The 13718-nt window shown below is 54.7% G+C and overlaps 7 protein-coding genes across 7 annotated transcripts; 3 read left to right on the forward strand and 4 right to left on the reverse strand.

The window, feature by feature from the left end:
• Positions 1–142: 142 nt before the first annotated feature.
• CLAFUR5_08544 (putative ubiquitin carboxyl-terminal hydrolase creB) lies at positions 143–2561 on the reverse strand (the record flags this gene model as incomplete). The annotated part of the gene is made up of 4 exons (XM_047907692.1): positions 143–2189; positions 2243–2256; positions 2309–2452; positions 2529–2561. The coding sequence occupies 4 exons, from the start codon at positions 2559–2561 to the stop codon at positions 143–145; spliced, it is 2238 nt and encodes a 745-aa protein (XP_047760001.1).
• A 1156-nt stretch (positions 2562–3717) lies between these two features.
• On the forward strand, positions 3718–4351 carry CLAFUR5_08545 (Peptidyl-prolyl cis-trans isomerase H; the record flags this gene model as incomplete). The annotated part of the gene is made up of 3 exons (XM_047907693.1): positions 3718–3828; positions 3881–3986; positions 4044–4351. The coding sequence occupies 3 exons, from the start codon at positions 3718–3720 to the stop codon at positions 4349–4351; spliced, it is 525 nt and encodes a 174-aa protein (XP_047760000.1).
• Positions 4352–5068: 717 nt separating this feature from the next.
• On the forward strand, positions 5069–6505 carry CLAFUR5_08546 (putative beta-glucosidase btgE; the record flags this gene model as incomplete). The annotated part of the gene is made up of 1 exon (XM_047907694.1): positions 5069–6505. The coding sequence occupies one exon, from the start codon at positions 5069–5071 to the stop codon at positions 6503–6505; it is 1437 nt and encodes a 478-aa protein (XP_047759197.1).
• Positions 6506–6870: 365 nt separating this feature from the next.
• Positions 6871–7976, reverse strand: CLAFUR5_08547 (uncharacterized protein; the record flags this gene model as incomplete). The annotated part of the gene is made up of 2 exons (XM_047907695.1): positions 6871–7621; positions 7681–7976. The coding sequence occupies 2 exons, from the start codon at positions 7974–7976 to the stop codon at positions 6871–6873; spliced, it is 1047 nt and encodes a 348-aa protein (XP_047759196.1).
• Positions 7977–9381: 1405 nt separating this feature from the next.
• CLAFUR5_08548 (uncharacterized protein) lies at positions 9382–9916 on the reverse strand (the record flags this gene model as incomplete). Its single annotated transcript, XM_047907696.1, has 2 exons — positions 9382–9614; positions 9703–9916. 2 exons carry the CDS (start codon positions 9914–9916, stop codon positions 9382–9384), a joined length of 447 nt encoding a protein of 148 aa, XP_047759193.1.
• Positions 9917–10242: 326 nt separating this feature from the next.
• On the reverse strand, positions 10243–10928 carry CLAFUR5_08549 (ER membrane protein complex subunit 4; the record flags this gene model as incomplete). The annotated part of the gene is made up of 2 exons (XM_047907697.1): positions 10243–10318; positions 10369–10928. 2 exons carry the CDS (start codon positions 10926–10928, stop codon positions 10243–10245), a joined length of 636 nt encoding a protein of 211 aa, XP_047759192.1.
• Positions 10929–11230: 302 nt separating this feature from the next.
• Positions 11231–13683, forward strand: CLAFUR5_08550 (AP-1 complex subunit beta; the record flags this gene model as incomplete). Its single annotated transcript, XM_047907698.1, has 3 exons — positions 11231–11272; positions 11576–12204; positions 12255–13683. 3 exons carry the CDS (start codon positions 11231–11233, stop codon positions 13681–13683), a joined length of 2100 nt encoding a protein of 699 aa, XP_047759446.1.
• Positions 13684–13718: the final 35 nt, after the last annotated feature.

A 13718-nucleotide genomic window follows, 5' to 3' on the forward strand; every position in this document is an offset into this window, starting at 1 on the left:
TCTGCCCTGCTCCGCTCCGCTCGACTTCGAGCTGCCTCGCGCCAATGCAACCCCATATGCACAATACCCTTCGTCGCAATCATCAACAGCAACATATGCCTCTTCCGCTACCCGGTGAGGCGAGGCCTCTATAGGAGAACGTCTAATTCATCATAGTCGACCTCTTCCTCCCCAGGCTGAAGCGATTCTTCTTGACCTTCTCCTCCTCTTTCTTGACTTCCTGGACAGCAGGCGGGGGTTGCGGTAGGGTCGTGACTGTAGTGTGCCCATTACTCTCCGTTGCACCATCCCCTGCCGGTGGAGTTGTACTCGTCCCATTCGGTTTCTGCGGCACAGATGGCAACTTCTCCTCCTTTTTATCCTTGTCCTTGCCAAAGTGGAATGTTTTCGAAGGCTTGACTTTCAAGCTCATGCTGCCTGTCCGCCACCTACTGAGGCCGCCCTTCTCCTTCGGCGGAGGCTCGCCTCGACTTTCTGCTTCTTCCGCAGCAGTCTGTTTCGACATCTCCATGACGGCGGCCATTTCGTCCTGTTGCTTCTTCCTCGCTGCGAGGCGTTTGTTACTCTGTTCGATTCGAGCGTCCTCGGCGGCTTTGTCTGCTGCTTTCTTTGCGGCTTTGGCTTCTTTCTCTCTTTCTTTCTCTTCTTGCTTCAGTTCCTTCTTCGTCTTCTGTGGCATGACTGGGACGATCGGAGGGTTCTCGGGTATGCCACCGAGGTTTGGAGATGTTGCGGCGTGCACCAATGGGTCCATGTGCTCCATCGCTTCTACGACTGGGGTTGAGAGTGTAGGCGCGTGACTCAAACCACCTCCATTCTTGTTGGGCGAGAGGTTGTCTTTCGACGTTTCTTCAGAGACTCGTACAGGTGCGGTCTGGTTCGCGCCGAGCTCGGCATCTTGTTCCCTGAGGACTGCTTCCAATGTGGTCTCCTGGTAGAATAGCACATACGCACACGCCAGCTGCTTTGCGTCTTGAAGCCCGGGAACCGGCTCGCCACCGAAGAAGTTCATCACATAGTCTTTCGATACAGGCTCCACAAGCTCATCATCGAACAGCAGCCATCCTCGATCTTGCGTTTTAATGATGCTGACATAGTGTCCGTGGTATGGTCCACCTCCTATGTGCACCACGACAGCATACAGCTCGTACAGTCGGTCCGGATCCTCGGCGTCGTCGGTTGTGTTAAACAGTCGAAGATGGAAAGGGTATACCACTCTATGGAAGAGTTTCTGTAACCGCTGGAGATCTTCGGTGTACTTGAATCGTTTGAGATGCAGCGCCAGAATCCGTGGTAGACGCTTAATCTTCATTCTCTTTTCGGCTTCTTGCAGACCACCGCAATTGTCGCAGTGGAATTTGTTACGTTCGCACAACATCTCCTCCTCCGAGAACTTCCGCAAGCAAGATGTGACCGATGTATGCGCGCTGAGATCAACCGATAAGTCCAGGAACGCTTCGTCTCGCTGCGATGTGTTCTCGCAGGTTAGGCATCGTGTTTCTGAAGTGAGAGTGCCCTCGAATAGATCGTGTACCCAATGCGTATCCAGCCCAGCTTTCGGCATGTTCAATCCACCAGTATCGACCGTCATACTCGCCAGTGCCTTCTCCGGTGCGCTGCCATTCATATGCGCTGCCAATTCTGGATGCTGCTTCGCGAACAGCTCCACATTATCCACGACCTGATTGAGCACCAGGTTCAAGAACTCATGCGCATCCTGATGCATTGGTGTCCGGAACATCTCGTTGTCTCTTCTCAGGATCTCCAGAAATCTGTGTGGACTCACTGTACCTATCCGTGACTTGTGCTCAATCACAGCCTCGAATATGTCTCTTAACGATGTGAACAAGGACTCCTCCATCCCGTACTTCAGCGAGTTGTCGTACTGCATGTCCAGCACAGGCCCCTGGATCAGTGCCATCCTCTTTCTCTCCTCCGGCACGTTCTTGTTGTCCTCCGGTTTCTGCATGGCGCCAGCTCCAGGAGATCCGGGAACATTCTGGGGCGGTTTTCGCGCGGGCGAGGTAGGATTCGGGTAGGGCGTCGTCGATGTGTGACGAGGTGACAAGGGCGCGCCATCGGTATCGTCCTTGCGCAGTTCCTCTACGATGGATAACGAAGGGAAGTTGATTACGTTTTCTCGAAAGGGCGCTGAATAGTATAGGCACTGTATTATCGAATTACAATAGCTGGCATGTGAGTGTCAGTAATACGCAGAGCGGGACTCCACATCATGCCATACCATGTAGAGCCATACTGTCTCGTGTTAGCTTGATTGTCAGCATAGAAGTGAGTGGGCTGCACACACATTTTCCATTCCAAAGAACTTGTCACTGCCGTCTGGTCGCACGGGTCCAGTGACATCAGCAAGGTGTTTCTCCAAGGGCGTAGGCTGCGGCGCATTGGGGTCTTTCTTCGCTGGCCCTGCTTTGGCGGTCGAGTCGGCATTGTTCTGCGCAGTTGCGTTGTCAGCACGCATTGTCTTACCATCTCCAATTGCTCCCTTCTTGTTGGCATCCGCCACGTACCGAGCCCGTCTTGAACTTGCCAAAGAACGACATGTTGACGTCGCGATGCTGCTGCTGCTACTATCCTCTGCGCTGCTGCTGCTGCTGCTGCGATCCTCCGCCCTGCGCCTCTGCGCTCGTCCTTGGGTACCCGACCTCCAGCTTCCCTCCTGCCGCTGCCAGTCGCCGTCGCCCGTCGCCGTGTACTGTCTTGTGCGCGAGCAGTCCTCCTGCGTCAGTGATTACGCTACCTCGTTGTTATCGACCCATCGGGCGTAATATCTCCGGTGGCCGAGCGCGAGTGAATCCTTTGGGATGCGTGATGCGTGACGTTGGTGGTGAAATGCGAGAGGCTGCAGTGGCGGCGGCTGTTGCTGCGCTCAACCAGGCTTCGTCGTGGTGGTGAGGTGCTTGGCGAGAAGAGTAGAGGTCATGCTGCGATTTCCAATCTCGCGGAGCACTCAGCACTACGTACACGGCGGATCCAGTCTAAGGCGCTCTATTGCACTAGCTGGTGGTAGTTGGTGGAGAGGGGACCGAATGCTAGCACGTCGGCTACAGCGAGCTTGTACCTGGAGCCGCGAACACCATCAATTGCCTATTCACTGCTGCTGCTGCTGCTGATACAGGCGCATATAACGTCGGGCACTACAGGATTGGGAGGACCTGATCGCTACGCACATGTATCTCTCCGGCAGGTACATACAAGGAACAGTGATGATCGCGGTGAGGAGAGCTGCTCCTGCTTGACTTTGTCCCTCGGCCGTAAGCGTGGCACACACGTGGAGAAACGTGGCGGGGCATACATGTACCTATGATCTATCAATGCAAGTGCTGCACCTTGCTTGCTTGGACCTTCGAGAACGTAGGGCAAATATGTCATCGGGCAGCGTCTGGAATGATGTCGGTGCCGAGTCGTTACGTTGGCCTCGATGTATACACACTTCCTCCGTGCCGGCACTGCATAAGGTATGGAAGAAACGGCATCCTCGATCCTTCGATCCTCCGAGAGCTCGGCCGCACCTGCCGTCCTGCTCCGCTGAATTCTTTGCATCTTCCCAGAGCGACTTGGCCAATCACACCATAGTCTTTGCCGTTCATTCACTTGACTGCCTGTTGTGTCCTGTTCAGGCTAGCTCACCCTCCCGCCTTGTCACCATCCACGTCTCTGTGATTTTGCTCAGACTGGACGTCCTACGACGAAGGCAACATGGCAGCAACGCAGAATCCAGTCGTCTTCTTCGACGTCACCCTCGGCGGCGAGCCTCTAGGCCGCATCAAGATGGAGCTCTTCGCGGACGTCACACCAAAGACCGCAGAGGTAATTGAAAATCAAGGATATCCTCAACACAGCATACTGAAACATACCTCAGAACTTCCGCCAATTCTGCACAGGCGAAACCAAGAACCATCTCGGACGACCACAAGGCTACAAAGGGTCAAAGTTCCACAGGGTGATTAGAGACTTCATGCTTCAAGGTGAGCACCCAGTCCTGTCTGCCCAAACCATTCTGTCCGGCTAACACTCCAGTCTAGGCGGCGACTTTCTGAACGGCGACGGCACCGGCTCAGCAACCATCTACGGCACAAAGTCTTTTGCAGACGAAAACTTCAACCTCCGCCACGACCAGCCAGGACTTCTTAGCATGGCGAACTCAGGCCCAAACACCAACGGGAGCCAGTTCTTCATCACATGCACTGCCACGCCACATCTGAACAACAAGCATGTCGTGTTTGGCAAGGTCGTCGAAGGACTGGATGTAGTGAGGAAGATTGAAAACGTGAGGACCACGCGGGAAAAGCCGAATCAAGATGTTGTGATTGCGCAGTGTGGTGAGATGTGATGAAAGTGCTCATCACAGCTCATCAGTGCGGTGGTTGCTACAGAGCGCGAGGCCAAGGCCATGCGAACCAAAGGTCGCGTCGACGATGATCTGCATGTCGCGAGACACTTTTCTTCACTGGAACGGTTCGCGACAAGAGTCAGGAACAGCCAAGCGATCACTGCGAACTGGGCAGGCATTGCTTGTCGTACAAGCAGTTCTATCACGGCCTCGGATATTGACAGCTCAGTGCGAGCTCTTCTCAGCTTCGTCTGAAGACTGCGACCGATGACAACACGGTGATAGATCACGCTTTCCACTTCCTCGGCATCTCACACAAGTCCCGTATCGATCCAACCATGTTGTCGATCCGCCGTTCCTGTCAGTGGCGGCCGACTGCCGATTTGTTTATACCAATAGGCTTCTTGCTTCCCGCCATCCCGCACCAAATGATCCACTCACAACGTGAGCTCCGATAGATCCGAAAGTGCTTGGCCTACATCTCATTTAACTATCCTTCCCTAACAACACGTCCGTCGACATATCCGTTCTGGCCGTTGGCGATGGCAGGGAGGGGCTCATAATGAGCGCTGTCGATCAAAGGTAGGTGGGCTCCCTTGTCACTTCTCGCTGCTGTTCACTCGTCGTCTCTGTCAACCACGCCCGCAAGCAAAACATCCGTTATTCGAGACTGTCGCTTCACTCTTTCAGCGGCTCTCACCCACTACGAACCTGACAATGGTTTCATATGTCTTTGCCGCCGCCTTCGCGGCGGGCTTGGTCAGCGCTGGAAGCCCTCATGTGCACCAGCGACACGCAGCCCTGCACAAGGCTCCTTCTTACGATGCTCCCAAGTTTCCCGTGCCGGAGAAGGCTAATGCGACTTGTGGATGTACGACTTATACGACGACATGGTACGGCGAGGCGACTCTGGGTCCTCCTGCGCCAGTGGAGGTGAAGAAGACGACAACGATTTTGAACATTGTGACGACGACCGCGACGATCTACGCGGCGCATCCATCGAGCAGCACCACTAGCGAGGCCCCCAAGCAGCCACCAGTCTACGCTCCCAAGCCCGAGGAGCAGAAGTCCAGCACATCCGCCGCGCCTGTCGCACCAACCTACGCCGCGAAACCACAGGCTCCAGCTGCAAAACCAGAGGCTCCCCCCTCCTACAACGCCCCCGCCCCCAAGCAGCCACCAGTCTACGCTCCCAAGCCCGAGGAGCAGAAGTCCAGCACATCCGCCGCGCCTGTCGCACCAACCTACGCCGCGAAACCACAGGCTCCAGCTGCAAAACCAGAGGCTCCCCCCTCCTACAACGCCCCCGCACCCAAGAACAACGGCGGCAAGTCCCCCATCACCCCATCCGGCAACAAATGGGCCATGACCTACACGCCCTACACCGATTCCGGCGCCTGCAAAGACACCTCCAGCGTGCACGCCGATATCGCCTCCATCAAAGCCATGGGCTTCAACACCGTCCGCCTCTACGCAACCGACTGCTCCGGGGTCCAGAACGTCGGCTCCGCCTGCACCTCCGTCGGCATGAACCTGATCATGGGCATCTACATCGACGCCGCCGGCCTGCTTCCGGCCTACGCGCAGCTCTCCGAGCTCACGGCGTGGGGCAAGACCAATGGCTGGGACAAAGTCGAAATGGTCGTAGCCGGCAACGAAGCCGTCTTCAACGGCTTCTGCTCCGCCGCGGATCTTGCCAACTTCATCAACGACGTCAAGACAGCGTTCAAGGCAGCGGGCTACTCCGGCCCCGTCACCACCACCGAACCCCTCAACATCATCCAAGAAAACGCCGCGACCTTCTGCCCCGTTGTTGACGTCATCGCCGCGAACCTGCACCCCTTCTTCAACGGCGGGGTGGCCGCTGCTGATGCTGGGGAGTTCGTTAAAAGCCAGATGGATCTGCTTAGCCAGGCTTGCCATGGGGAGAAGGAGGCGTACTGTCTGGAGACTGGATGGCCTTCGGAGGGGAATGCCAATGGTGCTGCGATCCCGGGTGTGAGTGAGCAGAAGCAGGCGGTTGATAGTATTGTTTCTGTGATTGGAGGGAAATGTGCGATTTTCTCGTTTGAGAATGATGGATGGAAGCATCCGGGGGATCTTAATGTTGAGCAGCATTTTGGGTGCTCGAGTATTTTCAAGGATTTGTTCTGAGGGAGGCAGAGTGAGTGTGATATGGTGGATGTTTTTGTGATTTGCGAGCGACCTGAACGGATTTTGACGCGATTATGACCGCGAGCTTCTTGATTGATTTTGATGTCAATGATGACGAAACCTTTTGTACTGAACGAGCGAGGTGTTGACGTGCTGTCTGGGGGGATTCTGCCGAGCGGATTTTGGGTGGCTTTATGCTTGCAGATGGCGATTATGATTGGTGATTCTCTGATGTATATACCTTGAACGGCAGATAACTTGGCAACGAATGATTGAACATGCACGAACGCTTCGACGTACTCAGACGGTACAACCTATCGATGCGTTCCATCTCTGCAGAATGTCGTTGCACGGCAAGCACTCAATCATGCCCTTCGACTCAACCGCTCCTTCACCCACGCAATAGCACCTGGCGTCTCCTCCCAAGCAGCATAGTTAGCCTGGAGATAGACCTGCATCTCCTCCACAGTACCTCTACTGTAATACTCCGGCTGTGCAGTCAAGTTTCTGCCAGGTTTCGCCATAGCTGGCCAGAAATGGGAGTTGGCCTTCTTGACGGTGTTGAAGAGGGTATTCACCTGGCCTTCCACCTCTCGTATTCGTGGAGAGATGTCGACGCCATTCCTCACTTCTTCCAGAATCTCCTGGTGGACTGCGACGACATCGCTGACAAGCTCCTCGCGGATTCGATCCAACAGTTCCTGAGGTAGTTTGTCGGCGATCGTGGAAGATCTCTTGAGAGAGTGCAAATCCAGCAGTAGTCGTAACTTAATCAACGTCAAAGCGACAGTATGGCTGAACTCTAGCGAGTACTCGCTCACCTTCAACACCCCAACAGACTCGAATACATTCTCACCGCGCAAGTTCAGGAATGGCAGGGCCATGTCGCCCCAATCGTAATGGCCATCAGGGTCCGCTGTGGCGTACCACTTGATGAAGTCGTATGCTTCCTGGTCCTTGCCTAGCCGCATCATGAGGGAGGGTGCCGAGCCTCGCATACCCATGTTGTCGCTGCGGTTGAGGCGGAAGACGTCCATGGTTTCGGCGTGGGCGATGGTGATTGCTTCGCGAGTTCGGATTTCGCGGATCGTGTGGATGTAGCCGGATTTTGCGCGCCTGTGGTTGTCAGGATGTGAGGTCATGTTTACTTTAGTTGATTGATGGTCAGTACTTACATGAAATCTCTCGTCTCCAACCAGCCCCAGAAGTGACCGGGCTCATTGAATGGATTGGCCGGCGTCGTCCAGTCACCAGGAAAGTTGCGAAGTTTGGTTTCCTCCTTTTCCATGAGAACGCGAGCTCTCTTCACCGGAATGCATTGCGACTTGTGCGTGGGCCAGTGTGTTGCTTGATGCTCTTTCGAGCAGTATCTCACTACTCTGCATCCAGTGCATAGTGACAACTTGTCGTCGCTCTTGGTCTTGCAGTACGAGCACTGCTGCTCAGTGAGCAGCGCCGGTGTCTGAGCCATTGTGTTGCGTTGCTGTGCAAACGAATCTGCAAGTAGAATTGAAGAAAGCAGCCACGATCTAGGCTGCAAACGCGCTATCTGCAGGAATCCAGGATACGCGTCGAGCGTGTAAAGTGCCAGCAAGGGTGCCACGGTGCCTTGTGTCACCAGAAGTGACAGGTCCGAAAACACTGCGTTGAGAAAAAAATTGTGTATCGTCAAGCCAGTCCTGTCGAATCAATACCTCCTCGATGGCCTGATCATATCCTGCAACTCCAGCCCATAACACTCAACGCACCCACCATGTTCATGCCAATACCGCGCGCCATGGTCATACCTACACGGCACATCATCAAACCAGTCATACAACACCCCACGTTCCTCTAGAAAGTTAACAACACCCTCGAATACTTCATTCACACTCTTGTCGTAATTCGGCATCAGCCTCGCCGGTATGCGGCCCTCGAACAGGGACAGTAGCGCGTACACTTCATCTCTCTTATCCCGGCAATCGAAGTTTATCGTGGCCAGCAGCATCTCCACGATGTCTTCGAAGGGTAGGCAGCCGATTGAGGCTTCGCCTGCGTTCCTGCCGTTCTTGTTATCGGGTCGTGGGCCGAAGACGCGGGTGGAGGTTCCTCTCGCTCGTGGGCGCTTGGTGTCGTACCATGCTTTCAGCTCCATGAGATTCTGTGGTCGTGACCGTAATCGAGGTATACCGTGCACACGTTCATAAAGCTGGATGAAGTCTTTGAAATTGGCTCTGAAGGTCCCGCAGTGGAGGGCGAGTTCTTGCGCGAGAAGCGCTTCCTGGATGACCCATGTGCGACGGAACCATGGTCTTTCCATGAAAGCTGCAAGGTCTCGCGTCGTACTGGGACAAGGTCTCGCTTCGTACTGGGAACGATCCGGTGATCGCGGCATGCTGTCATGATAGCTTCTGCGTAAGTGTCAAGTTCTCCAGTATAGCCAAGGACACGTCTCGCATTGGCATAGATGTGACCCATGATTCGGACTTGGTGCGACTTCTCGACACTGTCCCACCGGTTGATGCAGATGGCGTCGATCCAGAGAAGTCGAGACTGGGTCGTGTACCTGAGGGAGCGTAGTGCTCTGTGTAGGTTATGAGTGACAGGAAAAGGGCGGCCTGAAAGCTCGATGTGTGTGGGCGGTATGCTAGTGTCACCCCATACGTAAGAAAGTGCTTCGTAAGGTGGTGCAGTCTCGAAGCTATCAAAGCTGTATACTCGCGCGTAGACGGGGTCGTAGGCGTCTCCAGGAATGAGATCGATGAGCCTGAAGTTGACATTCTGAATGGCTTGCGGGCGTCCAGGCTCGGTCGGTGCGCCAGAAGGTCAAGAAGGATAGTCATGCGATGAAGCGATGCTAGAGAATGACGAGCTTCGGGACGGCTCGAATGCAGGAATCAATGGTGGTATTCGTGGCGGGATCCGAGGTGGATCAGGTTCGACAGCTGCGTATCTTCGGTACGGACTTTGGTAGCTGTCCAAGACTCCAGCACGCTTCCTGCGCGGTAGAGATAGACTCCTGGCTCTGGAACTTCGATGGAAGACATCTGCACCAAGTGGCCTTCCACGTATACTGTCACGATGATCGTGTCTGTGCCCTGCAGGTCCAAAGTGAAGGTCGTTGCCGGAACTTGAAGATGAGTCCGAGTTGTCTTCTACGACCAGTCTGCCAGGAGGAATGTCAGCATACCAGTCTGCCAGGAGGAATGTCAGCATACCAGTCTTGCCCTGTCTGCCGCTCGTATGAGTAGCCTCTGTGGTTGATATCGTGGTCGGCGCTATAGACATTGATGGTCGGAGGCGGTCTTGAACGTGAGCGCCTGCCGTAGTGGGTGCTGGAGACGGCCAATGCATCAGTGAATGGCATCCGCGAGAGACCGTCATCCGGTTATTGTCGACGAGATGCCCTCCGCCGCCGGAATACGCTGTCATCTGGATACGAGCCGCTGAAACCTCCTGTGGCCATCATTCGCCCGGCGGGGTGAGTATGACGGCGTGACACTCGAGATCTGCTAACGGTTCCTGAAGATGCTGAAGTTGGTGAGACAAATACTACACCCCTCTTTGTCAAATCATCTGTAGCCTGAGGTCGAGCCGACCGGTCAGCCACATGAGCCCACCTCGCTTCAGCAGACCCATGGCAACTGCATGTCTGGAGTGTTAGCTGAGACTGGACGTTCTGAGAATGTGGAATGGATTGCGCCGTCGGCTTCGTAATGATGCCGTCGCAGTCGCAGAAGGGTATCGTCAGTCTATCGTTATGAAGGCACAAAATAAGCTCTTTCCAGCGGTTCTCTCGCGCTTTCCCATGCCAGCCAGTCTGATCTTGTCGTTCTGTACGGCACATTAGCAGTGACAGACATCGCCTGGCAGAGTATACGCACGGTAACAAGCCCATCCCATTGACCTTCCATATCCCCAACGCAAGCGCGAGAATGTTGCAGCCCACGAACGCCAGCTTCACCAAAATCATCTGCTCCCTGTTCCCATCGCTCTCCAGCCTCGAAAACGTGTTCTGAAGGTTCAAGATGGCCTGGATGGGGCCCTTGAACAGCATGAAGACCATCATGATGCTGAAGATCTGCAAGCTGTTGCCCGTCATGTACATGCCGATGGCGTTCATGGGCAGCTGCTTCGCTGGAGCCAGCGCCAGTTCCCAGGCTTTCTTGAGCTTGAGTGTGTCCATCTCCTCAGGCGAGGGGGGCTTGCGGGCTGCTGTCTTGTCCTTTGCTTTGCCCTTCTGCACGCTGGTGGGTGCTGTGAAGCCGGGGGGATCGGCGAAGTTGCTCTTGGTCTTGGTCGGCGGTGTCGCGCTGAGCTCGACCAGCCATTGCGGCGGCGGTGCGGGAGCGAGTCGGGAGGTCATTGTGGTTGTGTAGGGGGTGGTTGCTGTTCTCCGTGTCCATGTGCTTGGGAGGATGATATGGATCATGCCCGGGTGCATGTCTCACTGGCGCGGACTGCTCGCCGAGAGGGACGCTAGAGACTTGTAAGGTTCAGCAAGTGAAACAACATCTACATACTCGTGATACTGTACTATCCTCTCAACACCGAAGCGCTCCCAAGACCACTGCGACCAAGCGTTGCCGCCGGACAAGCTTCGAGAACGACACCACCACGACCCACCCGCACGCGCCAACCACGAGGAGGCGCCGCCGCCTGCATAACAGCATTGGTTAGATGCATGAGCTATAGGCACAAAGAAGAACGCCCAGTTTGGTGACCGAGTAGGAGAGGCTGGGCAATATGAGTGCCGCAGCCGGTCAAGATGCGAAGTTCTTCGCCAGGGTAAGTCGCGCATACCACCACCACAGGAGGCACGTTGGGGTGTAGCAGCTGTGACATTGGAAGACGGTCTGTGTTCAGGACGGGATTGGCTCTGGGCTCTGGGCTCTGGGCTCTGGGCTCTGGACTCTGGGCTCTGGGCTCTGGACTCTGGGCTCTGGGCTCTGGACTCTGGGCTCTGGGCTCTGGGCTCGTTCCTCTCGAGTCTGTAGCTATTGCAAAGACCTTGACCCTCCTCCCTTCCCCGCCGCCATGTTCATCTCGCACCTCCCCTTCCCAGACCAGGACTCTAACGTGCGCAAACAGGGCAAGGTTGCGGAGCTCAAGCTGGAGCTCAGTTCCACCGGCGGCAAGAAGGACAAGAACTTCCTCACCAAGAAGATTGCCCTCAAGAAGATTGTTGCCAACATGACGATGAGCAACAACGATATGGTTGCGCTCTTTGCCGATATTGTGGCCTGCATGGGCATACCGAACCTCGAGATCAAGAAGATGTGCTTCCTGTACTTGGTCAACTACGCGCGCATGAAGCCGGAGATCGCCTTGAAAGCGCTTCCCATACTGGTTCAAGATCTGGAGGATCCGAATCCATTGATGAGAGCTCTGGCACTTCGGACACTGTCCTACGTCCACGTGCGACAATTCGTGGAAGCGACGGTAGAGCCGTTGAAGCACCTGCTAAAGGATGCGGATCCATATGTGCGAAAGACGGCAGCATTTACAGTGGCCAAGATCTATGACCACGACAGACATTTAGTCGAGCGCAGCGACTTGATCGATCGACTGAACCTCATGCTGCGAGACGAGAATCCGACAGTGGTCGCTTCCTCGCTTGCAGCGTTGATGGACATTTGGGAGAGAAGTGAGAGCATCAAGCTGACAATCGACTACGCGAATGCCAGCAAGATAGTGCAGATCCTGCCCGATTGTTCAGAGTACGGCAAACCCTCCCCGGACATCTCTTGACGTTGCTAACTCGTTACAGATGGGGACAAACATACATCCTCGAAGCATTGACATCCTACATCCCTCAAGATACCCAAGAAGCCGCAATCCTGGCCGAAAGAATCGCTCCACGACTATCACATACTAATTCCGCCGTCGTATTGACGTGCATACGAGTCATCCTATACCTAATGAACTACATCGATGACGACCGATTGATCGCGAATTTATGTTACAAGCTCAGCCCGCCGCTGGTCACGCTACTGAGCAAAGGCCCAGAGATTCAATATCTGGCATTACGAAATGCCCTACTAATCCTACAACGCCGACCTGAAGTACTGCGGAACGACATTCGAGTCTTCTTCTGCAAATATAATGATCCAATCTACGTCAAAGTGACGAAATTGGAGCTCATATTCATGCTGGCCAACGAGAGAAACATCCGCGAAGTGCTCACAGAGCTGCGAGAGTACGCCACCGAGATCGACGTGCATTTCGTGCGAAAGTCCGTCCGAGCGATCGGAAAACTTGCGATCAAGATTGAGCCCGCTGCGAAGCTCTGCATCTCGACACTGCTGGACTTGGTTGCCACAAAGGTCTCATATATCGTACAGGAAGCGACAGTGGTGATCAAGAACATATTCCGAAAGTACCCGAACCAATACGAATCCATCATCTCGACACTGTGCGAGAACCTTGACTCGCTGGACGAGCCAGAAGCAAAGGCAGCCATGATCTGGGTCATTGGGCAGTACGCGGATCGAATTGAGAACTCGGAGGTACTACTCGAGGACTTCCTGGACAGCTGGCCAGATGAGACACATGAGGTTCAACTTGCACTTCTCACAGCAACAGTCAAGCTGTTTATACAACGACCAACCAAAGGCCAGGAACTTGTGCCCAAGGTACTCAAATGGGCTACTGAAGAGACAGATAATCCTGATCTGAGAGATCGGGGGTACATGTACTGGCGACTATTGAGCAGCAACCCCACCGCTGCCAAAAGCATCGTGATGGGCGAGAAGCCCGCCATTACTGCCGAAAGTGAGAAGCTCGATCCGATCACGCTCGAAGAGATGTGTTTGGTAGTGGGAACGCTGGCCACGGTCTACCTGAAGCCTGTCCAAACAGTCTTCAGATCCGCTCGACCGCGCAAGCTACAAGACAGTCCAGCGCTGCAACGCGAGAAACTACCTTCATGGCAAGCTGCGCAGGCCGCAAGATCGCTCGCAGTTGAGAATGCGCAGAATGGACAAGGACAAAATCCCGATGTCCTCGATGAGGCAGATGCATACTTTGCCAGTGTCGGGTCGCAAGGCATCGCAAACGATGGCTTTGCTTCGAGTCCGAATCATACGGGCATGGTCGACGGCAGCCAGATGTATCAAGTCAATGCCGGCTCGGGACTTGGTACAGCACGACCTATGATGCATGTGCAGAATGGTGAAGGGGACTTGCTGAGCTTTTAGACAGCTATGTCAATGAGAAGTCGCGATGCGATGTT

The sequence above is a fragment of the Fulvia fulva genome, chromosome 3 (genome assembly GCF_020509005.1).
Source record: "Fulvia fulva chromosome 3, complete sequence".
NCBI classification, from domain to species: Eukaryota; Fungi; Ascomycota; class Dothideomycetes; order Mycosphaerellales; family Mycosphaerellaceae; genus Fulvia; species Fulvia fulva.